We start from the raw sequence: 27,793 nt of genomic DNA on the forward strand, positions 1-27,793 counted from the left end.
TATTTCTGTATCAGCTAACATGTTTTCACTGCAGCTCTGTTCATCTGGTGTGTCGATGGCGGCAGTTTAACAGCTTGACAGATGCGTGCTCTTGCGGCTTTAGTGCATCTGAAGCGTTATTTTGAGATGGATGTGTTAAAATGGCAGCAGTGGGAGGCATTCATGGTATTGGATTGTGAAACCCCCTCCAGCCCCACTTCTTCTCTGTCTGTATGCCCATTTCCCATGTTTGTGTCTGTCACGCTATACAGTGCAAGCCAAAAGTTTATAAGAGCCTTGTGACCAAGAGTACCCGAACTATTATCTCCGTCTTAGAAGAGGCCTTGTTTTCCAGTTGCAGAACTGACTATACTGTCGGTAATAAACTGAAATTCAAATTGTTGGAGGTGATATTCAGATGTCTGATCAAGCTGCACAGTAAAATTTACATGGAGACAAGCAAGCCAGGATGTACTATGATGTGAAGAGCTTCAAAAAGTGTTTACAAAAACTCAAGAAATGTTTTTAATTAAGGTTCGGAGATGTATTTATGTGTTCATAACCCCCGTTTACATATTTTACACTGATCTGGCCCTGCTGTTTGTTTTATATGACAAATACTCTATTATTATAGAAAAATAAACCAACCATTAACATTTAAGCCATAAACAGATAACGCATGAGCATTAAAGCAACAAGAGAAACCATTACGTGTCAATAACAGTGAGCAAAGTTTTCACAAGTTATAATAGCATTAGCTAAAAGTTTTGCAGCTATAAGAGCCAGAGGGATAATTCAATAGAGTGAACACATACCTACGATGATGCTGCGCTTGACCGTCGTCCTTTGGGACTTTGGTCCGTCTGGGAGATCACTCCTCCCGGAGTCACCTGCCCCGTTATGTCTGCTGTACTTCATTTGACTAATTCAATAAAAGCGCCTGCTGCTCTGTGCATTTGACTAAAAGAGACAGTCAAAGCAGAAGCAGGCAGATCTGGTTTGTGTCCTTGCTGGTGCTCTTTATTATTACATTCTGAGCTTCTTTCATGACAGTTTCTTCTTTTTTCTCCAAGGACATTCACCTGCGAGTTACATTTGGGCACAATTGGTCTCGGTTAAGAGTTCTCTCTTGTCCAGTGTCAGTTTTACGAACAGCAGAAACCAGGTAAGAATAAGAAAACACACAACATTTTTTTCTGTCTCTGACATTAAAATAAAACTAAGCTTTTCCTGTTTCTGCAAAAAGTAAGATGACTATTTGTGGGTTTGTAGGTTAGTTCACAACATTGGAGTTAAATTAAGGAACGCCGGTAGATTTATTTTAAGGGATTTTAGGACACAATGCTTCTTTGTGTGAGATTTTTGACCAATAAGATTAAAAAAACTCATGCAAGATCATGAGGAGAATTGTGGACCTCCACACTTTTGATTCACTTATAACTCAAGTATTAACAGAATGGGACTGTCCAGCAATTAATACACTCAGGAAGGAGGATCTGGTTCCCAAAGATAAATGTGTTTTGGTCCGAAATGTATGCATCAATTGCAGAGAAGCAAAATAACCTGTGATGATGCTTGGTAAGACTGGTGAAAAAAAACTCCTTTACCAACACTGGCTGAAAGACAACTCAGAAGAAGAAGGCATTTCTTCAACAGCAACATAAAAATGCACATAAACCATGGTTTGATGAAATTAAACTTAAAGTGCTTAGCCACTATGGTGACCATTACATCAAGAGAAAAAGAAGGAGTGCTTTAAAAGCCTGAGAACACCATTCCAGCTACAAAGTATGAGCATTTTAAGGCATTTTGTTGCGGAAAGTACTGGTTCATTTCACAAAATAGATGCTTTTACCAGGAGGGAATAATAAATGGAAATATTTCAAGCCATCAGGAGCCAGGAGTGGTTGGCCCATCGCCCGGATTTGAGTCTCGTACTATGAGAGAAAAAAGGTAGTGCAAGAATATAACCAAGAGGAACTCCACATGTAAGTGGATGTACTTTTCTGTGTGATCCACTTGTTCAAAAAAATTTAACTTAAAACCAACACTCTCTAAGCATTTACAACAACTTATTGCTCAGATTTTACAGAAAAAATTATTTATTTCCATTATATACATCAGACTGGACACAGTGTAACAAAATGTAAAAAAAAAAAAGTGTGTACACCTGAACACCGATACAGTACACAGATAACCAGAAAACAAAACGTGAACATTAAATCAGCTTGCTCTCCAGGTGTTTTTTCTACGTTTACCACTCATCTCAACCTCACATGCTTTGGGAAATACTTGTGCTCTGTACACTCAATAAATACAATCCCCCCTTTTAAACTACAATACGCCCCACGGCCCTCACGGCCCTCACGGTTATGTCCGGCCCATAACTGGGATTGTCCTTTTTGATGCCTGTATTTGGCACTAATTGAACTGAAAAATAAATAAATAACAATTTAAAAAACTAATTCACAACTGGAAAATATTTTCCAAAGTTACAATGATTGCAAATCATTTTTACTGTGCTAAAAACACAATAATTCACAAGTGCTTCTTGATACACGATAACACTATTGGCATGTTTTTCTTAATGTTGTCGTTAAGCTGATGTACTGTAGAAGAAAGACTTGTCCAGACTGCAGCATCTCAAAGACAAACTCTTAATTTGTAACAATTTGATGCAAATGATTTCTCTTTTTCCATCAAATAAATGTTCTTCAGCCAGCTACTGAACCGATGCAGCATACGGCAAGCTTTACGATAACAAATACAGTATCATTACAGGCTAATAATAGATGGAAGTCCATTAAGTATGTGAGTTATGAGGGAGAGGATGGCATGTATGAGCATATTTGTTTGCATACAATATTCATGTGCCGAGTTAAATGCTGCAAGAAGCATAAACTTTCAAACAGTGAAGATAAATTAAAAGTTAACACATTTTCTGAAAACCCATCCGCAATCGCTGCGGTACTTTACAACAGAGCTGTGGCCAAAGCTAAGGCACTTCAATATGAAAGGATATTTAAATGCGAGGCAAAAAGCAAAACAAATATGGTGCTGAAGTTTGAAGACAGAAAGAGAGTACGATGAATATCAAGTAAAGCAGCTGTTAAGAGTCTAAGTAAATCAATAACTTACGAAGAAGGAGACTGATGCAGACAGAGCTCCAGGTAACAAAAAACTAAAACTGAAACTGAGCATTCTGACGATATTCTAGATGGTGGCATGGTGGATATTTGAATTTAAGGCTCGTGAACAATTCAAATTTTTGATAATTAGTACTCATTTTGTACTCATACATCACCATTTCATGCCTTCCTGCTTCCATTTTATGCCCCTGCACCCAAAGCATTGCATATCAATTTATTGAACTGTTTTTCATGAATTATGGAGAGCTCAGAGCTCACAGAATTCAGTTTTAGCAATAAAATATGATCTGAACCTTTTATAGTCCAACTCTGTTTCTAATAATTGTGATTTTGATCTCTTTTTGGGACGGTCAGCACCTTTTTTGAGTATGACCCCCAAATGAAGCAGAATAACTTCTGCTGAAGGCCATTGTTTATTGGAGTCATGTGATCCCATCTCATTGCAGCAGAAAATCGGTCGTCACAATGAGTACAAATTGTCCTGTGGTAGACGGCTCTTTTTTTAAACACCAGAAAATGCTTTGCAAGAAACCACCACACCTGAAAAAGTACCATACCCAAATAGTCACCAAAAGCTCACAGAAGTCTAAAAATATACAGAACAAAATTGAGATATTAACAATTAAAATAAAAACAACAACAATGGTTTCCTAATTAAACAAAAACAATTGTAAAAATCATAAAAGTAATAGCACCGGATGAGGCATAGACCTCATACTTCTGAGTGATAGACACACGTTTTATATGTAACACCTGAATTATATAAATAAACTCTCAGAGGCATTTTTTAAAAAAAGAAATAGAAACAATTTTGAAAACATATCACACAGGCACATATCTACGATAAACGCAAAACAAGAAAATCAGAATGTAATTAATGTAATTAATATTACAGTGAACTACATGGTTGGCTAGATTTAAAACATCCCAGCGTAGTCCAGTAAAAGTAATATATTAATGAGTGAAATATGTGAAAATAATATGTGGCACAAAGAAGGTAAGATGAAGCTTTTCAGGAAGTTGCAATTTGCAGCTTTACCACTAGATGTCACAAAATCTAAACAAAAGGAAAACCTGAGAATTTGATTAATAGGTTTACGCAATTCCAGTCTGCAAAATTAATTATATAATAATTAGAATTGAATTATTCTTTTAAATATAACAGTTAGACTCTTAAAAATGTCAGGAATATGTGTTAAGGATGCTCAGACAGTCAAAGGAAGGAACAAAACAGCTTGAGAAACACCCAAAGTATTATAATTTCATTAGAAGAGCAAACTCGCAGCTCTCTCAGATTCAGCCAAGACACACTGGATGCATTGTTTTCTTCTAAGATGTATAAAAATTTGTAAAATAACACAAAAGGAAAATGCAACTAATCAGCAATGACTCTTTCAGTTCTTTCATTTCCCTGAAGTGCTCAAAATAGACAGAGCAAAATAACAAACAAGTGCTTTTCCTGCACATAAGCAGGCATCATTCAACTCAACCGTAAAAATAATAATAATAAAAAAATACCATCAGCTACACAGAAAGAACCTGCAGAGAAACTAATCATGGCTCAACTTCCAATAAACTGGACAACTATGAGTTGGACTGGATGCTCAAGTAAAACCAAAATAATCTTCAAAATAAAATGAGAAAGATTTAAACAAAATGGATTGGCCAGACGTCGAAACCTCCATGTGCCATAGACCATTCAGTTTATAACAAAAGTAACTTTTGTTATGGATATCAAATATTTTTCAGCTTTTAGCAGAGTTTCACTTCTTTGACAAAAAGGAAGATTACCATTAACATTTCTTGATGCTATATTTATATTTCTTGAAGAATGAAGATTGACTGGATTTAAGAGGAATTATACATTTTTGACTGGTTGATGTGTAATTACAAATGTATCACCACCATAACCTCCAGAAACACCATCCCTATTAAATTTGGAAAACCTTATTTTAGTGTCAAGGTGAAAGATATATTTTTTAACAGTCTACATAGTTTTATTACACAAAGAATAAGATTCTGCACTTTCATGACCAGATTCAGCCTTGCTGTGGAGTTGCAAACAATCACACCAAGGCTGTAAAGCCTGAAATATTTTTTTTAGTAAGTAAATATAATAAATTATGGTACTCAGAGCCAGGTGTGGGTGTGATGAGGTTGAATCCTTGGCTTGAGGTTCATGTTCCCAGTTCATCTTCAAATTATGTGCTTGCAATCTCCTTATTGGCCGAGCGGATCAGCTAATCAGCTGCAGTTGAGGTGCCAAGGACACAGAAAAAAAAAAACTTAGGGAGGAAAAGGCTTTTTCCATTGAAGCTACCAAATTATAGAAATTTGAAAGGCCTCTTCACTAGCCACATTTTTAAATCTGCTCTAAAGACCCATCTCATTCCTTTAGCTTTAGTGTAACGTCGTTAATCTAATTTTTGATTTTCTTCATGTCTGTCATGTTTTCTTCTTGCTAATGTTACTTGTACAATGTTCTGCTTTTTAAGTATTTCATGCCTACTCTCAATTATTTTTTTATTCAGTTTCATTCATTTTAACCTTGCTGTTCTTAAAGTCCTGTATTAATAAAGTCAGCTTTGCTGCTACTATCAAAATGAGCAATGCATGCTCAAATCATTCAGGAGTACCTGATCATTCTGCATACCTGACGTACTCTATTAGAGCTCTCAAAGACTGCAGAGAAGACATGACACATTTTGGCTGTTCTTTAAATGACTAAATATTTAAATAAATAGGATGTGATTAACTACGATGCCTATGATTTGAACCATAACCAGGAACAAAAATCTGATGTAGGAATCAATAGTTTTCAATACATTTTGAAATCACACATTTAAGTCAACCTTTCGGCTTTTTGTTATGTCTTATAATTCTTTCTTTCTTTCGATTTTAAAGTGAGGACTGAAGGCACAATCTGACTCCAGGGTGGCAATACTTTCCCTCATTTACATGGAGTACTTCTAGAGTCTTTAGTTCTACTCATTTTTTAGGAAAAAAAAAAACACTTATAGTGGATGTAATTTGTATAAATGGCACAGTTTTGTATCAAAAAGTAGAAAAACACACAAGAAGTGGCCGAGGTAACAGGAAAACTTTGTTATGGGAGGAAATAGTTAACAGTGGTTCAGTCAAATAGTACCTCGAGGCAGGCCCGGCGGCATGGGCGGGCATTGGGAGACATTGCCCGCCCACAGAGTCAGTCCCTCTCCCCGCCCACCTTCCTGGACTGGAAGCTGCTTGTTGGTTTTACCTTAAAGTGGCCAACTCTCTTTTATTCCTATATCGATTTTATACAGTAGGGGGCTTCCGCACTTCCCATACGTGTGTCTTCTGTCACTTTTTTCAGCAGTTAACAGCGTTTAATCCCTTATTAACACGGGGTAACCTGTTTTCCTGAGCCGCTTTTAAACGCAACGTGAACGCTAAGACGCTCGCTCTGGATTTACACCTGTGCTGCCGTGCAGAGCTGCTCAGGTGTGTGTTAGAATTATGGCAGCAAACCGCAAAGAACTTTGCACAGATTTTTCCCCCAAACTAACCGACTGAGTTCAGTAATGCTGTTGGATGCAGGTAATCTAAAAGATGACTAGCTAATACCAATACAGCAGGTTAAGCTTGTTAACAAGTGGCCTGTAGGCTATTGGTGTTGTTGTTTATGGATAGTACTGGTTACATTCACTTGAGTAACTTTTCTGGAAAATAGGTACTTATAAGAGCCGTTTTACTGTACTGTACCTTTTTCTTTTACTTGAGTAATATTGTTATTGCTGCGTGGATTCATTTTGCCCCCCCTGTTAAACTCATCTGGAGCCGGGGCTGCCTTGAGGTAACTAATATTTTAGTCCATTTACAAAATTTTATTTTAAATCAATGTGCTTTCAGTTGTTATTAAATAGCGTGACCCACAGGTAAAATATTAATACAAACAAAAATGTAAAAATGAAGAAATGTTTAACAAAACATGTGTTTTGTAATTTTGCATGCTCACTCATGGGCTAAACTGAGCGCCTAAAGTAGATGATTCAATTAACTTTAATAGAAGAGGTCAAGCTTAACAATAAAAGAGAACTGGGAACAAAACAGTCCTTCACCAAAACAGTCTGAAAAGCGTGTAGTCCAGACTCATGATTACATCCGTTTCTTAAATTATTGTGAATACACACACAACGCAAAAAGCAGCTGCAGCAGCAACAATATCAGCAAACAAGAGGATAACATAATGTGTGAGAACAGGCCCAAATGTAAATATTGTTTTGAGCTCCCGCATGAGTACATACTGAATACTTTGAATATGATTGAAAACATAGAGCATGCTGTCAGAAGCTGTTTGTGTTAAGATTAATATGCCAAATTTAGTGTTTTGTATCCAGGCAACAACATGAACTAGACCTAACAACCTCTGCTGAAGGTATGATGGGTGCTTCTCCACTGAAATGTGGTGAAACTGCATGTGTGCTGGGACTGGAAAGTGTACAGGGTTCATATGAGGCTCTTAAACAGTTAATGACGGGTTAGGAAGCAGTTCTTCTCTCCTTACTTAGCCCCATCTATCCAGGTTTTGAAAACAGCCAGCTTCTATAAAAGGGCACTCTGTAAAGCCGCACATAGCTGCTAGACAGCAAAAAACACAAAATCTTAAGTATTTTTGGTCAAGTTTCTAATGCAAATATCTTAGTGCACTTGAAATAAAACAAAACTAACTTACCAATAACTTTTCAGCAAGATAAGAGCTTGTTTTAAGTCAATAATTTCTTATTAATAAAATTGTACAGTGATATAATCTGCCAGTAGAACTAGTAATTAAAAAAAAACAATATTAAGGAATTATTGACTTAAAACAGTCTGCTGTATCTTGCTGAAAAGTTATTAGTAAGTTAATTCTGTTTTATTTCACTAGAAACTAGACAAAAAAACTGTGTTTTTGCAGTGTACTGACTTATTTTCTGAAGTTATGAGGCAAGGTTGAAACAGCAGAGGTCACTGCAGAGCCTCTGCATTCCTGGTGCAACACCACAGCATCTAATATTCACAGCCATCACAGCAGCTGAGGCAGTGATAAGCCAGCTCCTTCATGGAGAGGAAGCATCAGTTTGGGTCTAAGGCGGAGGACCTACTGGAAGCTTGCAATCTCAGCACCAAATTTGAGGCCGTCGGCTTCAGTCACATCGATGGCCTCGTTACTCTGCCTCGTGACCTCGTTCTGCGGCTCCTCCATGTCCTCGGTCTCCACCGAGCTGCCGTCCGGAGGCGTTTCCTCACAGTTCATGGGTGAGAAAAGTTTTTGATGGTTGGCTTCAGGAGCGGATGTGCTACCGATCGTGCAGCTGGAACACTGGTAGAAGTTAGTGCAGGGCTGGACCAAGTTAGACGGAATGACCGTCGGGGTTGACAGAACCGGGGTTGAAATAAAGTGCGTCCCAGGAGGATCTATGCATATGGAGGGTATGGTGCAGTGGCGGGAGGGGTTAAGGCGGTGTGAACGGCCTCCTGCTGGACGGTCGCAGCGCCGCCCTTGTGGTAGACGCATGCAGTCTTTACAGGACTGATAGGAAGGCTTCACTTTTAATGGGTTTCCTGCGCTGGCACTGTCCTAAATTGATCAGAATTGAAACAGAAACAGAGTAGAGTCAGTAACATAATTTAAAAAATAAAATAAAATCATAATACTGGTCAGTATTTTGAAGCTGAATTCTGATTTCCGGTTTTTGTAAAAGCTTGACCGGTCTTCTTGCCAAGACTAGTTTTAGCCAATTTCTAAGTTCTCTTTAAAAACCATATATAAAAAATTCACAGATATTTTTTAGTATTCAATATCTAACCCTTTCAAGACAATTTTAAGGTTTTACATCAGACTTTTATCCAATTCTTATTGTCTGACTTTTCTGTTTGTAGCTGTGTTGCACATCTGTGTAAAGATCAGGAGTGTGAGCACTGGAACCTAGAATAAAATTACTAAGATTTTGCTTTTTTGCAGTGTACTAGCTAACACTAGTGATTTTATTTGTGCCTGAATTTATGAGTTACAGGCTACCAGAATTACAACAAAGTTTCTATTGACTTTTGGATGTGTTGAGAAACCTTTGTCTATCCAAATTGGATGTCAGACTTCCCAGCTTTTTCTCTGAGGTGAGAAATTTTAAGCTCAGAGTAAAAACCAGATCCAAAATTATAAAACATTTGTTGTTCAAACATGCAGAGAAATGGTTCGCTCAAATGAAAATCATCCTATTCCAGTCAATGAACAATTTCTACATGCATTTCTGTTTAAAGTTCTGTTTAAAACCTAAATAATGTTTAAACTGACCACTTTATCATGATAAATATTCAAATAACTCACATCAAAAGCTGCAGGACAGCTACGCTTGGCAGCCAGGCGGTTGCTGTTGTTGGTGTTCAGGTTGGCTAAACCCAGCTGACTCTCCTCATTCCCCTCAGCTTCCTCTCCTGTCTTCCTCCCACCCGAACTCCCGGGTGTCTGAGTCAAGGCCGCCATCTCTTCTTCCTCCTTCTTGGCCTCTTCCTCGTCCTCTTCCTCCAGCGTGCTGAATTCCAGCCTCAGTCTCATGTCCTCCATTGGGTCGAGGCGGCTGCATGTCTGAGCAGCGGTGCCCTCGCCGGGCAGAGTTAGGTGGGCCATGGGGAAACCCTCGTCCTCCAGCAGGGCATCTCTCTCCACATCCTCTATTTCGATGAAAACTCTCTCCATGCCTAGCAGAGGAGGTCCCCGCACCGGTGTGGACGGCTCGCTGTCGAGTGCAGAGTCCGATAAACGTCTGAAGTAATAGTTATAGTTGAGAGAGTCTAAAGGTTCCATCTCCAGACCCCGGCATGGTGACGCCCCGCAGCCTCCCCAGGCCTCTTCCCCTCTGAGAACCGGCGTCTCCTCTCCACCTGTACTGTGACCCGACGCTTGCAGATCGTCTGAACCTTCCTCGTCTGTGTCAGGCCGCCACAGCTTGTTGTGACGTTGTTTACTGTGAACATAAAATAAGTTCTGCTTCAAAATATATGCCAGACTCTTATCAAAGCTTCTACTAATTTTCATGTTAAAATTGCATTAGTTTATAGAGTTTTCAATGCCAGTTTATACACATTTACTCTTGAATTTATGGAAGATATAATAGAGGACAGGATGTAACTATAGAACTACAAAAAAACAGGAAGGATGAAAAATAAACAAATGTAAGGAAGGAAAAAGTGACCATTGGACAGAGAGGTCAATGGGTGGATGAATGGTAGGAAAGAAAGACAGTGAGTGGATGGACGGATGGATGTGTGGACATATGGACAATTCAGAAGTAAGGATGGAAAGAACGAAGGAGCAAAAAAGGAAGGAGGAAAGAAGGAGGTAGGAGAGAAGTAAAGAGAGAACTAAATTTACGTATCTGTGCACCCCTAATTAAAATGTAGATGAATGACAAAGGAAAACGGAATAAACACACTTAAATGATCTAATTTCCATTAAGGCAAATCTGCCAAAAAGCCTTTTGTCTTATTGGATACATGCATAAAATCTAGATCAGCTCACCTGGCATCGAGGATTCCCTCATACTCCGCCAGCTGCCGCATGAAACCAGCATTTGGCTGAGCTATGCTCCTCTTCTGCTTGATGCAGTTGTACGCTTTCTCCAGAGACCAGCCATATTCCTTCATGGCGTAGGCGATAACTGTGGAGGCAGAGCGGCTCACACCCATCTTGCAGTGCACCAGGCACTTTGAGTTATTCTTCCTAATTCAAACAAAAGAAAAAAATATCGGGTAATTCAGGAAAACCAGCTAATTATTATTAATTTATAATTGTTGATTTAATTTTTACTTCTACTTCAAGTAATCATCTCTCCACTAGACACTCATAATTCATCTCCTGTGCTTCACATGGTGTTTATTTTGGACAAATCCTCTCTAAGTGATGTCAGATTCATGTTTATGTGAAGGGCTCTCACTTGGCTTTGACAATAAAGTTGTAGGTATCGTTCCAGTGGGCCAGCAGGTCAGTGGCGTCCTCGTCGTGCACGCGGACGTTGTGATAGGAAAACATCCCTGGGAAGAAGTTGTCAATCTCTCTGGTAACGTTCAGAATGTAACCGACTCTGCAAAAGGAAACATATGGAGTTGTATCCTGTAATCTGTAACCTAAGGTTGCTGACGCGTACACAGGGTCAAATATGAAAATTATGTTTAATGCATTTTTTGCTTCAGCTTTTAAATGGAGTAAAACAACATATTCAAGATTTTATTATGAAAACTTAAGATGAATGAACTGCTAACCCGCAGTTTTGTAGTTCTTCAAGGTTGGAGGCGTTCCACTCGGAACCCTACAAGGAAACAACGCACAGAAATCCATGTTTTTAAAACCTTCTACTGCTATTCAGAGGTGCAAGAGGCTAAAAGATAAGTGAAAACAGAAGAACACGTGTAAGAAATTTGAAATAAATAATTACTAATATTACTCTTTATAATATAAGAGTAATCAAAACTTCAATTATTTATCTTAAAGTTAACAGAAATTTTGTGACATCACCTTTTGTTTGGACATGTGTTTGCTGATAATTCAACTCAACTATGAACTCAACTACCAAAAACAATCACTAAAATAAAACAAAGTAAAAAACGGACTCGCCAAATAAACGTGGTCAAAGATGAGTGTGGCTTTATCCATCTGACCCAGGATCAGGAGCATCTCGTTGTCGATGAACTCCTTGTACTCCTTGAGGTTGCAGCTCATGTGCTGCTCCAGCTCATTACGGATCTGAAGGAGAGGATTTCATCACTGTACTATACCAGATTATTTTCACATTTTTCAATGTAAAACTCCACAAATATGCAGTCACTTTGATAAACATACAGTTCTGACCAGATATTTACATACCAGATATTTTCTTACACATAGTAAGAAAAAAAAAATCTCACTGTTGGAAATTAAATCAGACCAAACATTTCAACGTATAATCAGTTATGATGAACAAAATTGCTAAATGCCACAATAATAACTTTCTTCAAAATCAGAAGTTTAAAAATACTAATAAAACTATTTTGGTTTTACTTTATTAGAGGACATCGTTTCCTTGTGTGACATCACAGACAAACTACCGTAAATCAACTAAGATAAGAGAGAAAGAAATGTCCACCAATTGTCTCCTTCATCCTCGGCTACGAGAAGGACACCCAAAACGTTTGATACATATCATCCAGTTTCAAATATAAAGTAACACTTTTTGTCAAAAGCCTAGGATTTAAAACGTTTCACACTGTTCGGGTTTAAACCTGGTACAAACCTCCTTTGACGTGATGTTCTCCAAGTCTTGAAACATCATGATGTTGCGAAGCTTGGACTTGATAAGACACTCTGTTCTTTCTCGCTCTGTCGGTCTAAAAAGCAAGTTATACCATAAAATATAAATATTTAAAACAAAGACAACAAAAGAACAATTAAACCTAAACGCAAAAAGGTAACATCACAGCTGGTGGCTTGCAGGCTCTTACCCATCGACGAACATGTTGGGGGAATCGGACCGGGTGGTCTCCAGGTCAGTCATTGCGTTCCACTCATTGATGAAGCTTTGCTCTGAGGTGATGCAGCTCTCATAGAACGCCATCCACGTAAGAGAAATGCCTCCTGGGAAGTAGTTGAACCGGCGGGACACCTCGCATGCCTTATGGAGGACCTGCAGGGCAGACCTGTGGGCATAAAGGCAGCTTGGTCATCTGCAGTTCGCAGTCAGTCAGAATAATATGTAGTGAGATAACTAACAGTGGAGGAGAACAAAAAAAAGAAAAAACAAAACACTATTTATTGTTATTTTCACAACTGACCAGCAGGTGGCATCTGACATGTTTACACTTATAATAACCAAATTATTTTACAGTAATAAAATATTTGGAAGAAGTTAAAGCTAATACTTTTTCAACAGAGAGTGAAACTTAAAATTTCAGAGACTAAAAACAGATCTACAGCATCATACATCCTCTACCATACTTAACAGTGTTCATGAGGTGATTTATTCCACATGTTCATCATTCGTTCATTAAATGTTTGCCATTCTAAATATTTCAGTGTGAGATTATGTAACTGCAATAAACATTTCATTTATTTTAAGTCATTTTAAACATGTCTGTATTTTGTAATCTGTGTGCTCTGAAGTTTCCCCAGTTAATTTCCAAGAGAAAAAGGGAAAGTTAAAAAATTTAACACTATACAAATTTTCTAGTTCACCCTCTAATAAATGTAGATAAAACTCAAAATTTAAGCAACAGAAGAAATAAACTGAACTCACAAGGATGATAACTATTCAAAGCTTTTGTATGATTTTTTTCATATTGCTACATACATCATTGCAAGGGCGTAAATCCCATCTCATTATTGGGGGGACCATAAACAGGGAAATTTTTTAAGAGCAATTTTGCGGGGGTTGGAAAAGTTACAGTCAAATGTAACGTAAAATGTGGTTTAAATTGTTTTTATTGTGTTCAAGCTGCACCACCAAAAATGACTAGAAAGTAGCAATTAATAACAAACGTGTTTTGCTCAGTAAACAACCTGTTGAGACTCATAGGAGTCAAAATAAGATTCAAATGCTTAGATATGAGTTTGGTTCAGTGTCACAGATCTAATCTCTGCTACATCTTTACAAAAATTTAAGGCTCTGACTAAAATGTTTTAATAAGCAACTCCAGTTAATAAAATTCCTCATAAATATTGATTTATTGCAGTGGTTCTCAATACAAGTCATGTGTTATTTAAATTATAACTTAAGTTGCTCTAAACTAAATTATTTTTTTATTTTTATTTTTGGGGGAATGGGGAAGGAGTTCATGTCCTTGGATGGCTGAGAACCTATAAATATGTAGAAATTGAATATTTGGGAAGTATCATAACTTAAACTTAAGGGTCACCACCAGAGTTTTCTAGAAAAATATTCAGATTTTATTTTTTGGTTTTAAAGGCTCTACGTTGAAGATAAAGGCAGACTTTATTTTGTTTTACTGTCAGCTGTTGTACCTCCTCTGCGCTCGGCTATTGCTAACGCTCAGCCACTTCCTCCAGTTTCAAACTCTTCTTATTAAAGTAAGACTTAAAGAGCTAAATATAATTTGAATACTGGTTACTTTCGACAGAAAAAGAAGCCAAGTCTATGAAAGCAATATAGCAATTAAATATTTGGGAAGTACTGGGAAGCAGTTTTGCTAGTTTTGATTTCAAAGGCACAAGGTGGCAGTTTAGCATGATTCGGCCAAAGTAATGAAAAAAACTGCAGTCTGATTTTTATTGTTAATGTGTTTCTTCCTATTAAGCAGTGAAAGTAAACAACATGTGTAACATGTCTTTTGCTTTAAGTATTTATTTACTTGAGGGTTTGTTATTTGTGCTGCAGAGCCACAGCTACAACTAGCTCCTTTGGACTGAACCATTGTTCTAACAATGGTAGGGGGGGGGACCTAAAAATTAATTCTTATTTTCTTCTTAGATGAATGGTAGATTTATTTCATTCTTTGTTTCTATTGCCTTTTTATATTGATATTGTTTAAATACAAAGATTTATTTCATGATTTCTTTGGGGGGGACAATTCTAGACTTTTCCAAGATTGGGGGGTCCGGACCCCCTGACCACCCCGGGATTTACGCCTATGCATCATTGTTGCTTGATATATGTTTATGTCATCCAACGATTGAATAGTAGAAAATTATCTATTTTGTAATAGCAAATATGGTTCTTTTTAGGTCCTTGATGCAATTTTAGAGCTTGTGAAGTTCTGGATAGCTGTATTGACTGTATTTGCTGTTTTTATTCTCTGTTACCAAATATTGCATCTACTTACCACATAGCCTGCACAGAAACAGGTTTGAAGACATGTGACCGGCCTGCTGTGTTCACGCTGAAGCCTCTGGTGAGGAAGAAAGGAGAGAAAAGGATCCGTTTCAGGTTAAGGTTAAAAAGCAGGACAGGATTTGTTTAGTGGGCCCAAGCGGTGGAACATTCCTCCAGCATACATAGGCAATGTTACCAGGTCAGCAAGAAACGTTGTTATGTGTAGTTCACTTTTTTGACACTGGGAGGCAGTATGTTACCATGTGACCCCAAACAGACAGACTGCACGTGTGAAAGAAAGACCCATCTTACCCATCTCCGTCTAGATGAATGTTGGTATCACTCCACAGAGGCAGGACCATCCCAATGGAGCAGTTTTTACTGGAAATTAGCAGAATATCATTTCAGCAAATTAAATAATCTGAAAGTACACAGAAAGTAGTGGCTTGAAAGAGAGAATACCTGTCCTTGTCTGGAAAATCCATTCCCACAACAATGTTTTCTTCCGTGTCTTGATGGCCGTTAGTGTAGATAACAACCATGTAACGCACGCGCTCTGACCATCCGCTTTCCAAACGCACAGCCTGGGGGTCGATAGGAGAATATTTGGTGATAAAAAAACTATTTCAATAAAGATGCAACAGAGCAACACTGTAGAGATATTTTAACTTTAATCCAACGATAAAAATAGTAACAACTTAGAGAGGACTTGAAGTTGTTGTTGAAAGCAGGTCTGGATTATTATTTGGGTCATATCTGCCATCTGTGCTTTCTGTTGAAATAGCCTAAAATATGAATCATCTGTTTTAGTGTGCAGTGCTTAACATCTCATCCTTATAAGTTCCCCGCAATGGATGTTTAATATGTGTATAATTTAACTCTGTTTCAATAATGTTAAAGCTGTACATAAATGTAATGATGTTTATGTTTATAGAAGAACAAAAAGCTGACCAGCTTGATGCGATCTTCAGACCGCAGGATCTTGAACATGACTTGCAGATGTTGAGGTAAATCACCTGAAAAGGAAACATTAACATAAAAGATAACAAGAGTAAATACAAAATGCAGTTCTCAAATTATAGTTTTATTTATTAAGAGTAAGGGTTTCATGAACAGGTACGGAACAAAGTAAGCGGTAAACCTTTGTAGCTGAAACCAAAATTACCCCAGGAGGACATTGATGACACATACCGAACGTCACATAAGAACCCAGAAAATCATCAAAGCACTGCAGGCCTCTCTGCCTCAGTTAAGGTCACAATTCAACAATAAGAAAGAGAGATGGGGTAAAAATAGCAGCCAAGGCAGCATTTCAAGGTGAAAACTATCGCTGATCAAAATCAGCACAAAGGTCCTTCTCAAATGATCCCAAATAATCTGCTACCAAGCAGAAAAAGCGGAGGAAGAATGCACAGCCATCAATTTGTGAACTTGAGCACAAAGACACTTGGATTATTCAGCAGAGCAATGATTCAAAGCAAAACTGGCTCAAAAGCCAAAGTGAGGGTTTTCAAGTGGCCTACTTAAATCCAATTGCAATTCTATGGCACAACCTTAAACAGGCAGTTTATATAAAAAAAATGTCCAGTGTGGCTGAGTTGAAACAACTATTCAAAGAAGAGTGGGTCAAAGTTCCTCCTATATGGTGTAAGAGACTCATCGTCAGCAATCACTAATGTTTAATACCAGTTTTCACCTGCGTGGGTATGAAAACATGTTTTCAGGGTTATTTCCACAAAGGGAAAAGCTGCTTTGGATAAATAACTGAAATCATCATTTGAAAACTGATTTTTGTTCATTGATGCTCTGAAACATTTCAGGTGTGACAAAAAAGGCAATAAACTTCCCCCAAACACTGCAGAAAAATACGGTTTAGTATTTAGCCTTTAGAGTATCAAAGCTTTTGGTGTCCATTTCTTCCTACCTGCATGTTTGTGGTGCGTGGGAGTCTTTGGTCCCTGTGTGTTGCCGCCCTGCTGGAGAAAGAGGGCAGCTCCTTTGACCATGAAGAAGCTTTCACTGATGCTGGAAAAAAGCAAAACAAAAGGTCTACATTGGACTGACAAAGGACATCAACACAGTGGACAGTAATGCGATCAGAAATAGCGAGGCCAACATAAGAATGTTGCGTTTGCTCCAGTAATGATAAGCTTTACTCAATAACAGAGTAAATACAGTTAATGTCCATTCAGTGTTGGTACAACAAGCTGTTTCCTTTTAAAATAGCTTATTCTGCTGCTTTTTCTCTCTTCATCTCTTAAAAGAAGCTACAAAAAACTTAACTACAAACTATAAATCTCTATTTGCTGACTCATTAAAATATTATATACCCACTTGATAAAAGAGCCTTACAAACTCCTTGCACGCTGACTAGGCAGGATTTTGCTGAATGAAACTCAGGCGAGTCCCAATCCAGCATTTAAGACATGTTGCATGTTTCGCATGCCTTTGCCGATCACAATGCCAAAAGACGAACTTCACACTTTAACACACAGGCAGCAGAAAAAGAGTTTTAGCCCAGTACAGAGTTTGGTTTTGTTCCACCACTTATTTATTTTCCTCTTTCAACCAAAAACCCACAAAGCCTGGTATGACTGAGTGGGACCATGACAAGGCCTTTTGTTTCAGCTCTGCTGTTACTGTCATTTGATGAGTTGGCAGCAAAAAAAAAAAAGGAAAAAAGAAGGCCAAGGCCTGATTTCCTGAACCAACATAATACTAGAAACAATAATTTATTAAAAAACAAAACAACATGAAGACTGTCAAGTGGATTTTTAAACAAATTGACACCGACAATATAAAAAAAAAACAGAGCTAGTTAATGATATGCAAAGTTTATAGAAAGGGGTTTTAAAGAAATGAGTTCCTAATTGGAGTGCATCTCAGTTGATGACATCACACAAGGCAGAGGAATTGACCTGACCAGATGGGAAAATGATCAACTTTAACAGCTTTTATCATATTCTGAAGCATTTTACTTTAGTTTGATTCTAAGAAGTCCAGCATCATGATTGATGCTCTGTGCATTGCAGAGCAAATGGTGATAACATACATCTTCAGAACCGATATGCATCTGTTTATGTTCCTGTATGAAAATTTCCATATGTGCATATTCACTACCCAGAAAAAAAGGTGAACATATTCTACTTGTATGCCACTGATACCATATATTTAATTGTTGCAAAGCTTTCCTGGAAAACCACACATTAGTCTCGCATAAGAGACCAACATGGTTTGGGAAATGGAAAGACAAACAAGTAAAAACCTCTGATAAAAACATGCAAAGAACTGCTTTCATATCACATTAAAGGATTCGACAAAAGTCTGGCTGTTTGCAAACAGCAAACAATCCTCATCTCTTCATCTATGAAGAGATGAGGAATGTGCTTAACAGTACTGTAACTGAAAGGTTTAAAAAAAGTAAAATTTTTTAGTAAATTAACCCGATGAAACTCTCATGTCTTAAACTCGATACGAGCCCACTCACTACGTTTTGCTGCTCTGAGAACTTACATGAGACAAATCTCCCTCCGAGTCACAGAAGCTTTCTCCACAAGGTGAGGCAGCTCTTTGAAAATGGATCCATGTGAAGACTTCACAACTAGATGCATCCTGCTGGTTTTAATGTTTTCAGTCACTTCAGAGAAGTTCAAGCTCGTCCAAAAGGCGGCCCTCATTTCCACCCTTGTGTCCATGTCCTGCAGCCTCCCGTTCCTCTAACTGGAGCCTGATTTGGTTCGACTCATACCGTCTTCCACATCCTTCATCTTCTCCTTTCCTTCCACCTCACGCTTCTTCCATATCCGTGCTGCCGGCTTCTCTTCGCTGCATGTGATTCAGCAATCAGCTCTCGCGGTGCAACGCTCTGCAACAATGCGCTCATTCATGCGAGTGTGTGCAGGCGGGTGGGAACGTCTCGTGTTTGACATGCAAGAATCAAGGCTTCGCGCCGATGATGAATCACGAAACATGACGGGGCTTTTTTCAGCCTACAAATCCAGCACAAAGGCAAGAGTGTTCGGCAAAGCTTTGCTGACACATGCCTTGACTTCTGTGACGTTGGTTGGATAAAGAAAAGCCTTGTTTCTGAGCGAGGGGGGGGAGTAAAGTTTATGCACTGTTTGTTATGTAAGAGCATGAGAAACAGTTCTTTAAAAATTGAATCTATTTTTTTACCTGCTTTGTCTATGAGAACAATGGAGGAAAATTAAGTATTGAATAGGCAGGAAGAAAGGCAATACAAGATAAAGTCTACTCTCTTCTCACAGCGTTGTTCAATGTTAACTTGTGTTTGACATACAATTTAAAAACATTGAGGATCAGGACATGAATAATTATGTGGCATTTCCCAGGTCCTAAAATGATTTAAAACAAACCTCTACTGTATAAAAGCATGAAGAGTATTCCAAGTATAATATAAGAATAACAACACTTGACTGACTGGTCACCAGAAAGTGTGACCACCTCTATAAAACCAAACTTTTGACAGTTTTTTGGTGTTAAGGATACAGGTGCATGTAAAACTTAAGGATAATGTAACTGATGAATTCCTTTAGACTAAGTCTCACCTCTGATTATTTTTCCTGTCATCATCACTTCCGAAATCCTGAAAGAAAAAGAAAAGAAAGAGCAGATTTTGAAGGGAGCTGTGAGTGAAATGCTTTAGATCAACTTGGAAATATGGGTCATTCTCTAAGAAGGTCGCTTACCTTTGCATACCTGAGTTCATTTGACCTAATAATCAATTTTTTTAAATGTATATATTAGACTGTTCCTTTTATTTTAAAAAGTTAATTTAGATTATTTAATTATTTAAGAAAACAATTATTCAAGATGTCTAGGTAATCAATGTAATGTTTGTAAAAAAAACATATTCTGTAATTATTGCAGTTATTTTGAGAAAATTAAGTCTATTTCTCCAAAATGTAAAACAAATATCACAATTTAAGTTTTTCCTAATGCTATTCTTAACCACTCTGCTTTTAACAAAATTCTGATTTGAACAAAAACAGCAGATGAAGAAATGTTGATACTACTTGTATTAGCTCATTGGTTCTAAGTTGAAATATTTTAAAATATTAAGCATAGATAGAAGTGAACCTTTTTTTAATAATATGAAATAGTTTTGTTTTTCTTTGTCTTTCTAAACGTACACAATAGATGATTTCTGACTTACACGGTTTGCTGTAGCGCCATCTGCCGGTCAGCTTTCTACCGTTTCATAAACTCTTAAAGAGTCACAAAGCAGATATTCTTTTTTTCTCCCTCGTTACAGAATTGAAAGCCAAAGAAAAGAAAATGTGATATGAAGAATTGTTGAGGATGAAAGGACACAGCGTTTTCTTCCAACTCAGAAAATCTATTTGTTTTTAATCTGTATAATAACAAAATCTGCAGTTGCAATCTGCAAAATAAGGGATACAAAAAAAACCAACAGAAAAATGCTGGCTTGTGTGGTTTTCTAGAGAAAAATTGTTTTCCTTGCAAAGCCACGTGTTATGCCTTTAAATCAGCTGCCATCCCAAAACGGAGTTGTTTTTGTAAGTTTTATTGCATCACTTAAATATCACGGGTCAATCCAACAGTCTGTGGACCAAACTGTGTAAAAAGACTACCACTCTGCCAAATTGCAAAGGCTGTGAGAGCCCAAATCCCAGTTAACAAGCAGAGAGAGCAACCTCTGAGTGCAAAATGAGCACTTTGACTTGACAGCTACAGCCTGGACGGCTCCCCCTCCCCCTCTGCAGGATTTTGTTTACAAATCCGCTGCAAAAGCTGCAACAAACTAGCGAAACAAAACCCTGTCAAGTGCACAAAACACGCAGGCGGAGGTGACTTGCAGGAGGTTAGTCGCCACACACTGTATCTGTTCGTGCAGGAGCGCTTCTTCACACAAATCCCGACCCCCGACTTTCCCACTCACCTCCCCCGCGCTGCTGCTGGCCGAGGATGCCGCACTCGGGGTGGGAGATCGCTGCAGAGTCACCAGGGCCATGGCTGGTGGACTGCGGCGGCCGCGGAGGGCAGCAGAGGAGCAGGGAAGGGAGGGGAGAAGGATGCGCCGCTGCTTCTGCCTCTGTCACCGGGTAGAAAATAATGCCTAGTCAGACCCTCTCATCCAGCGGCACCTGACTCCACAGAAGCCCGCTCTGCGTCTCCTCCGCGGCTCCTGGGGTCCTCATGGGCGCGAAGTGGGGCGAGACGTCCCGTGTTTGGCTCTAGCCAGCGGTCGCAGAGATTTTCACGGCACACAGACAAACAAAACACGCTGCAGGTAGCAAAGCGGAGCAGAAATGACATGCAGCTTTAGCGGCCGCCTGTGATTGGCTGGCCTAGTTCGCGTGCGGGCTGTCATTGGGCCGATGTTGTCAAGGTGACAGACCAGACTAGGAACTCCCATGCCATGCTGTTAGCGTTATTCTGCGAAATAAATATTATGCAAGTCGTCCTTTTTAAAAAATAAAATATTATAGAAATTATACAACAAAATTTAAATACAATTAGTTATAAAATAAAACTCCTGCTAATAACCTTTAAAAATAAAATTATTGAGGTCATAAAATGATGATGATAAAATGTATTTAAATATTAAAATAAATGTAATATTAAATATTTACATATCTGGACTCTCAGTAAAGTATTTGTGTTTTATTGACCCAAAGAATAAGCAGTCACCATGTTGTACATCTTTCATTATTTTTTGTTGAAACAAAAGTTTTAAAGTAAAAGGAAAGGCTAAAAACAAATTGAGCACAGTTTACATTTTTTTTAGTGCAACACAAAATTAAAAATTCATGGGATAGCTTTTGAAATAGAACATGATACATTCCTATTTCCAATTCTCAAAAGATTTGAAATGACAATCCAGATCTCCTCCTTGACTGTCTATTAGGTTTTATTTGACTAAGATGTTTTTTTCTTTTTTTTTTCTACATCCAGTGAAGTAAAACAGACAAACAGGAGAAAAACTATCAGAAAGTAATTTTGAAAATTGCTGATCTTTCCATTTGGCTCAAAGTGATCTCTTGTTTTTCTGAGTCTAAAAAATTAAGCAGCATCATTTTATGAGTGATCCAAAAATTTTCTAAGGTGACTAAGACTCAATAATTTTTTTGGTTGAAACGGAAGATGATGTACAAAATTAGTCAAATATCAAACATCCTTCTGCTATTGTTAGACACAGACAGCAGCCCTTCATTTATTTCCCTCCTGTTTGTAATAAGATTGCCCTCTGACCTCCTCCAGTCATCATTCTGATAATTCAGTTCATTGTTGCAGAAGCAAATGTATTCCTAGAAGGCTTAGACGGCACAAAATATTACTTTCTTCCTGGTTGACCTGTCATTGGTCCATGGAGTGTGTTGAACTACGGTATTTGACTGTCTGGTTATGTTGTTTATCTGTCTGAGTCAAGGCTGGACTCCTGCAGACTCCTGCCCAGAGTCTCAATAGGCAGAAATATGGATGCAAGTGCAGCAAGCAGACTGCAGCCACAGTACACCGAGAGGGTCAGATACATTGACGTCCTGAGCAGCACCTTAAAACGACAGACAAAATCACTTTGTCAGAGAAAACTGCAAATCTTCTCGCTTTAATCTGCAATTATAGAATTTAAACAGTGTTATTCTGTTTAGAATAATCAAATGTGATTTAATTTCCAAATGCTTAAACCTACTTAAATTTACATGATTTTTTTCCCTCTCAGCTACTGCAAAAATGGGGATTTATTGTAGGAGTTTTTTTTCTTAATATGTTTATATAGAAAGAAAATACATTTGTTATTTTTGTTGAAAACTTAAGTCTCACTCAATAGGTTTTGGTGTGTAGCAGTGTTAGCAGCTGTTTGTTGATTTATATCTTCACTGATTTATCAGCGAAATGAAGCAGAATTGAAGCAGAATAGGGTCATTCCACAAAAGCTCAAACATAACTATTTCTGGCAATTCTAACTAAAAGTTTAGTCTGATGTATTATACTGATGGTGAGAAAATATATGTATATTTTTATGCACTGTATATAAATATCTGGCTTCAACTGTATAATAGAGATGCATACCTGAGCCACAAATGGTGTAATCAGAGCACCAATTCTTGCAAAAGCACTGCAAGTCCCCATGCCCAAGGCTCTGATTTCTGTAGGAAAAACCTGAATCACAAAAATAAATACATGTGTTGGACAACAGTTTGTCTGCAGATATGTTTAATGCAAAACTGATTCATACCTCTGGTGTGTAAACAAAAACAACTTGATATCCTCCAGAGATGAAGGCTCTTGCAATGAAGATGAATATCGTCAGAGCTACCCTGCAAAAGCAAACAAACAAACAAAAAAAAATCAGTGTCAGCGATGCCACAAGCCTCAAAGTGTACGTTTGCTGTTGTTGTATCACAGAGCAATCTCACCTCCCAATGCAAGCATACAAGGGCAGAATACACAAAGAAAACATGAAAAAACAAATCGCCATGCTTTTCTTTCTGCCAAGGTAATCAACTGCAAACAGGATTATTAAAAGGCCTAAAAAAAAACAACAAACAAAAGAAAAAAATGTTAAAACACACAACGATGTTACAGTTCGGATCGAGCCCTCAGAAGGAAAAAAAATACTGGCAAATGTTTTACCTGGGAACTCTGCCAAGGTTGTCCATAAGAGATCCTTGTAGTCAGCTGATGTCAAATATTTACATTCTAAGCTGCACCTCGGTTCAATGCTGCTTCCCTGGGCCACTATAAGGAAGAAGAGAGACGTTTGATATCTTTTTTGGTGACATTATAAAAGTATAATTTATTATAATTTGTGAAAAATGGTACACACTTCCACATGACTCTGTTTGGAACAGTTCAGTGGTCAGCAGGACAATCCCAAAATAAGAGAAGGCAAAAGAAAACCTTTGGTGAAAGAAAAAAAGAAGAACAGGAACAAATATTAGATTTTGGAAATTTTAAAAAAATGGAGAATAAATAATAAGAGCTAGAATTAGAGGCATGTATATATATGTACAACGGACATGAATACAATATTTATTCTGGCTTTGTAATAATTTATTTGAGCCCCATCTCTTTAATACCCAAAAATAAAAGAAGGCAAGTTGGTCAATTTGTAAAAACTAATCTGAATCATTTAAAGCTAATTAACCTACTTTCAAAATCCTTCCTAAATAAATCTGGGTTCTCAACAATAATAATGTTGCTAAGTTTTAAATCACAGCATCAAACTAGCACTAACTTCTAGATTGTTGCGGATATAAGCCCTTTTGAAATAATTTTTTATTTATTTCAGTCAAATATCCAACCTGACCAGAAGCTCACTGATGACTATAAAACCTAAGCAGTTCAGGTGTGTGAATTACAAAAAACAAATTCAAACTTGTGCTTCAAAAAAATACTTTTGCTTGTTTAAAAATCCAGTCACTCCGAATAAAAGAATAGATCAAATAAATAATGGAAAACTCCAATATGACATTTATGTACATGATTATACATGTTCTGATTAAAATTAAGACAATTGTTTTTTGCTAAATGCTAACTAGCTACAATCCCACTGATTCACCCCAAATATTTCAACTTGATTAAAGCTGAAAGGTGACAACAAAGCACACACATTATACAAACTAACCATATAAACCATAAAAGAAGAGTAATCTTCCAGTACTGTTGCGAAAAAAGATCTTTATACTGCCCACGTTCATTCTGTGAAAATAAAAGTCACAAACAAATGATTGTTTTAGTACATATAAATAACCTGTACCCTGTGAGGACATCTTCATCATCTCAACTCCGAGGAAACATTTATCTTTAACGTCACCTGTTTATATTCGATGAGTGTTCCCTGAGGTAATTCTTTGCCATTCTCACGGGCGATGCGAGTCAAAGTTGCTATTGCCTTTTCTCTTTTCCCTGACAGCACATCAAAACGAGGACTTTCAGGCAACCACTGTGTGACACATGAAGGCAAGTTAGAGTTTGTCAGTAACTTATTTTGCTATGTTTATGTCTTAATCTTATGAAATATACTCACAAAGCAGAAAGAAACAAAAATTCCCACTGGAATGGCAGAGAGACCAAGTAACCACCTCCAACCCAGAGTGGGCATTACCCACAGGGCTAGGAGGACCTCGGACACGGTACCAAGGACCCAGAAAACCTGAAGAAGAGAATGATTTCTGTAATGTTTCTGAATGATTTCTTCAGTGTAAACTTTGATAAACCACATAGAAACAAACTCTAAATACCGCCATCAACATAATGGACATGCCTCTTGCTCTCACGGGAAGGAATTCAGAGTACAGAGTCACTCTAAAATAAAATAAAAAAAAAAGCAAAGAAAAAACACTCAAATGCAAAGAATCATTAACCAATTGCTAATGTATCTCACTTTCGCAAAAAGGACAGAGCGAACCTACGATTGAGGTGTTCCTCCGATGCCAAAGCCTACGAAGCCTCGAAGGGCCAGCAGCCAGCCGTAGACTGGACTGAAGGCGCTGAGCAGGCCGTAGTACAGAGCCCAGCACATGGAAATTACCAGACCCTGTCACCAAGACACAAACAAAACAGAAGGTACTGGAAGGTCATGAAACACACCTAAAAAAACAACAACAAAAAAAACCAAGCAATGTGACACTTACTACTTTTCTTCCGTACTTGTCAGCCACATTACCCCAAAGGAGTGAACTGAATCCCATTCCAATAAAGACAACCTGATGCAAAAAAAAAAAAAAAAAACAGAAAAAAAAGCTGAATGCAAACAACAGCAACCATCACACAGTCACCAATTCTCAAAAAGCACCCAAAGGCTTTTTACTGATGTTATGAGCGCCACTTGATAGCTGGGGAGACTCCAGTCACAGTGCAGCTCGGGGCCCAGGATGCTGAGGATCATCATCTCCATGGAATCTCCCACCTGACACAGAGGAACACATGAGACACACGTAGAACGGAGAGAATGACAGAAAGGCATTTCCAGGGTCACTTATGGATTCCTACCCATGCGAGTCCCGTAACGAACGAGATCTTCCACTGAAAAACTCCAAATCCGATCACTTCTAGTGCATCGTCCACTGAAAACGTTTCTATGGAAGGTCAGGGGCAAAAACAGTGATTGGTGTCAATTTATCAGGCACTTTGCTTCCATTTATCATTTTCCTTCCACTTCACAATTAAATGCCACATAAAATCTCAAGAAAAACTCACTGACGTTTGTGGATGCAATTTAACAAAATGCAGGTTTCTTATTTTTAATTACTTTAATAAAAGTTTGTGGTTTGCATTCAAAACTTGTCATCCTCAAAGGCCTAAATAAACTCCAGTGCAAATCCAGCTGTTCTATGAAGACCTCAAGGGATTTTTAAACAATATTAGAGCAGTGTTTCCCCAGGGTCCTCAAGGCACTCTGTCCTACATGTTTAGATGGTTTCCTACTTTAACAAACCCGATTCAGATGATTGCAGTCAGCAAAGGTCTGCTAATCAGCCAAAAAATTGAAATAAGCGGGTCGAATTAGGAAAGAGATTGTGAAGGAAATTTAAGTTAGGATATAACTCTGCTTAAAAAATGCTCCAAACTTAGAACAGCTTAGTAAGCAAAGTTCCATAAATCTTTCTGGAAAAGTAAAAACAAGAAAGCAAAATGGAAGATGATTCTCTGGTCAGATAGGACTAAAGCAAAATTCTATGTATGATAGAAAAACACCAAAGTTGCACTTATTTTACCTCCCTGAACTGTTATTTGTCATTACAAAGACAACATATTGTATTTATGCAACTTCCTGCACATAGAAACAGACGAAAATTTACTCAAGGGTTCCAAAATCGGATGAATGTGTAGTAAAGAGTAAAGCGTGTTCACTGACTGAATACTACGGGTCTAGTTATTAAACAGAAATAAATCAAAAGCATTGATCCTGTGTTTCACAGTTATGGATCCAGTTGTATAACCAAACACCAAAAGAGGCCACGGCCTACATAAACGGTTCTCATATTTCCAGACTGGCCTGTAATTAAGCATTCTGTACATTGCATTCACTCTTTTCTTTTAGAAAACTATCATAATTTATCATATCAGCCGATTCTTGAGCTACTTCTTTGGCTACTGTTAGCATTCAGGTAAAGTTGATAACACAAAGAAACAAGTTTGTGTAATTCACAAGTGGGCCGAGCAAACCTGCAGATTTATTATTTCCAGAACTGTTGGCGGACTCTCTGCTCCCTGAGTCAACTTTTGCTGAGGCAATGGTGCAGATCTCATTATCGGTGGCCTGGTCTTCATCAGTGTGACCCACAAAATCTCCCTCATCTCTGTCAGCACACAGAAAGAACACATTCAGTCATTGCTAAATTAAAACGACTCATTTCACAGCTTAAAGTAAAAAAAAAAAATATTTACACGTTCAAAAGAGGAAGTGACGGAGCATTAGCAAACACTGAAAGCACATTTGTTTCTAAGAATATAACACCTGTCAATAAATTACAAAGAAAAAAACAAAAATCTTGTTGTTTTTTTTATTTTTTTACCCTGGTTCAGGATTGCTCCAGCGCTTGTAAGTGACCTTAGCAGATCTCGTCCAGTTTTCCATGTTTTAGTCCTGCAATAAACAGGACGCATAGCTACAGCTGAAGACAAACCGGTCATTTGTTGTCAAACCTGCTGGTGCAGTCGCTTCGAGTTTCAATGAGACAGCCAATCAGAGAACAATACCTGCAGAAACTCAAGGGGGCGTGGTTACACCAGGAAACGACAAGGTTGCTTTTCAGGGATTCACAATAAAGCTTTTTAATAAAAGAATCAGTGCGAAGTAGGCACAATAAATACAATATATCAGATGAACGATGTTGGAAAAAGAAGGCTAAACTAAAA

General features: G+C 37.9%; 2 protein-coding genes across 3 annotated transcripts; both read right to left on the bottom strand.

Moving 5' to 3' along the window:
* Nucleotides 1-2,354: 2,354 nt before the first annotated feature.
* ssh1b (slingshot protein phosphatase 1b) lies at nt 2,355-21,396 on the bottom strand. 2 transcript variants are annotated; one of them, XM_032570730.1, is made up of 15 exons: nt 20,868-21,396; nt 19,513-19,550; nt 16,869-16,969; nt 15,896-15,960; nt 15,407-15,528; nt 15,257-15,325; nt 14,955-15,020; nt 12,621-12,815; nt 12,413-12,506; nt 11,758-11,886; nt 11,406-11,452; nt 11,081-11,227; nt 10,666-10,866; nt 9,475-10,111; nt 2,355-8,727 (listed from the first exon to the last, which is right to left on the bottom strand). In XM_032570730.1, the coding sequence occupies exons 1-15, from the start codon at nt 20,937-20,939 to the stop codon at nt 8,248-8,250; spliced, it is 2,463 nt and encodes an 820-aa protein (XP_032426621.1). In that variant the 5' UTR covers nt 20,940-21,396; the 3' UTR covers nt 2,355-8,247. The 2 variants fall into 2 exon arrangements, with proteins under 2 accessions (XP_032426621.1, XP_032426620.1); XM_032570729.1 differs by lacking the exons at nt 19,513-19,550; nt 20,868-21,396 and adding an exon at nt 18,458-19,177.
* A 175-nt stretch (nt 21,397-21,571) lies between these two features.
* On the bottom strand, nt 21,572-27,583 carry svopb (SV2 related protein b). Its single transcript, XM_032568910.1, has 16 exons — nt 27,451-27,583; nt 27,101-27,234; nt 25,925-26,010; nt 25,743-25,841; nt 25,567-25,638; nt 25,345-25,469; nt 25,174-25,237; nt 24,960-25,085; nt 24,747-24,875; nt 24,558-24,631; nt 23,757-23,830; nt 23,564-23,668; nt 23,347-23,458; nt 23,166-23,247; nt 23,000-23,089; nt 21,572-22,481 (listed from the first exon to the last, which is right to left on the bottom strand). Exons 1-16 carry the CDS (start codon nt 27,510-27,512, stop codon nt 22,341-22,343), a joined length of 1,575 nt encoding a protein of 524 aa, XP_032424801.1. The 5' UTR covers nt 27,513-27,583; the 3' UTR covers nt 21,572-22,340.
* Between the last annotated feature and the right edge of the window lie 210 nt (nt 27,584-27,793).

The sequence above is a fragment of the Xiphophorus hellerii genome, chromosome 8 (assembly GCF_003331165.1).
Source record: "Xiphophorus hellerii strain 12219 chromosome 8, Xiphophorus_hellerii-4.1, whole genome shotgun sequence".
Lineage (NCBI taxonomy): Eukaryota > Metazoa > Chordata > Actinopteri > Cyprinodontiformes > Poeciliidae > Xiphophorus > Xiphophorus hellerii.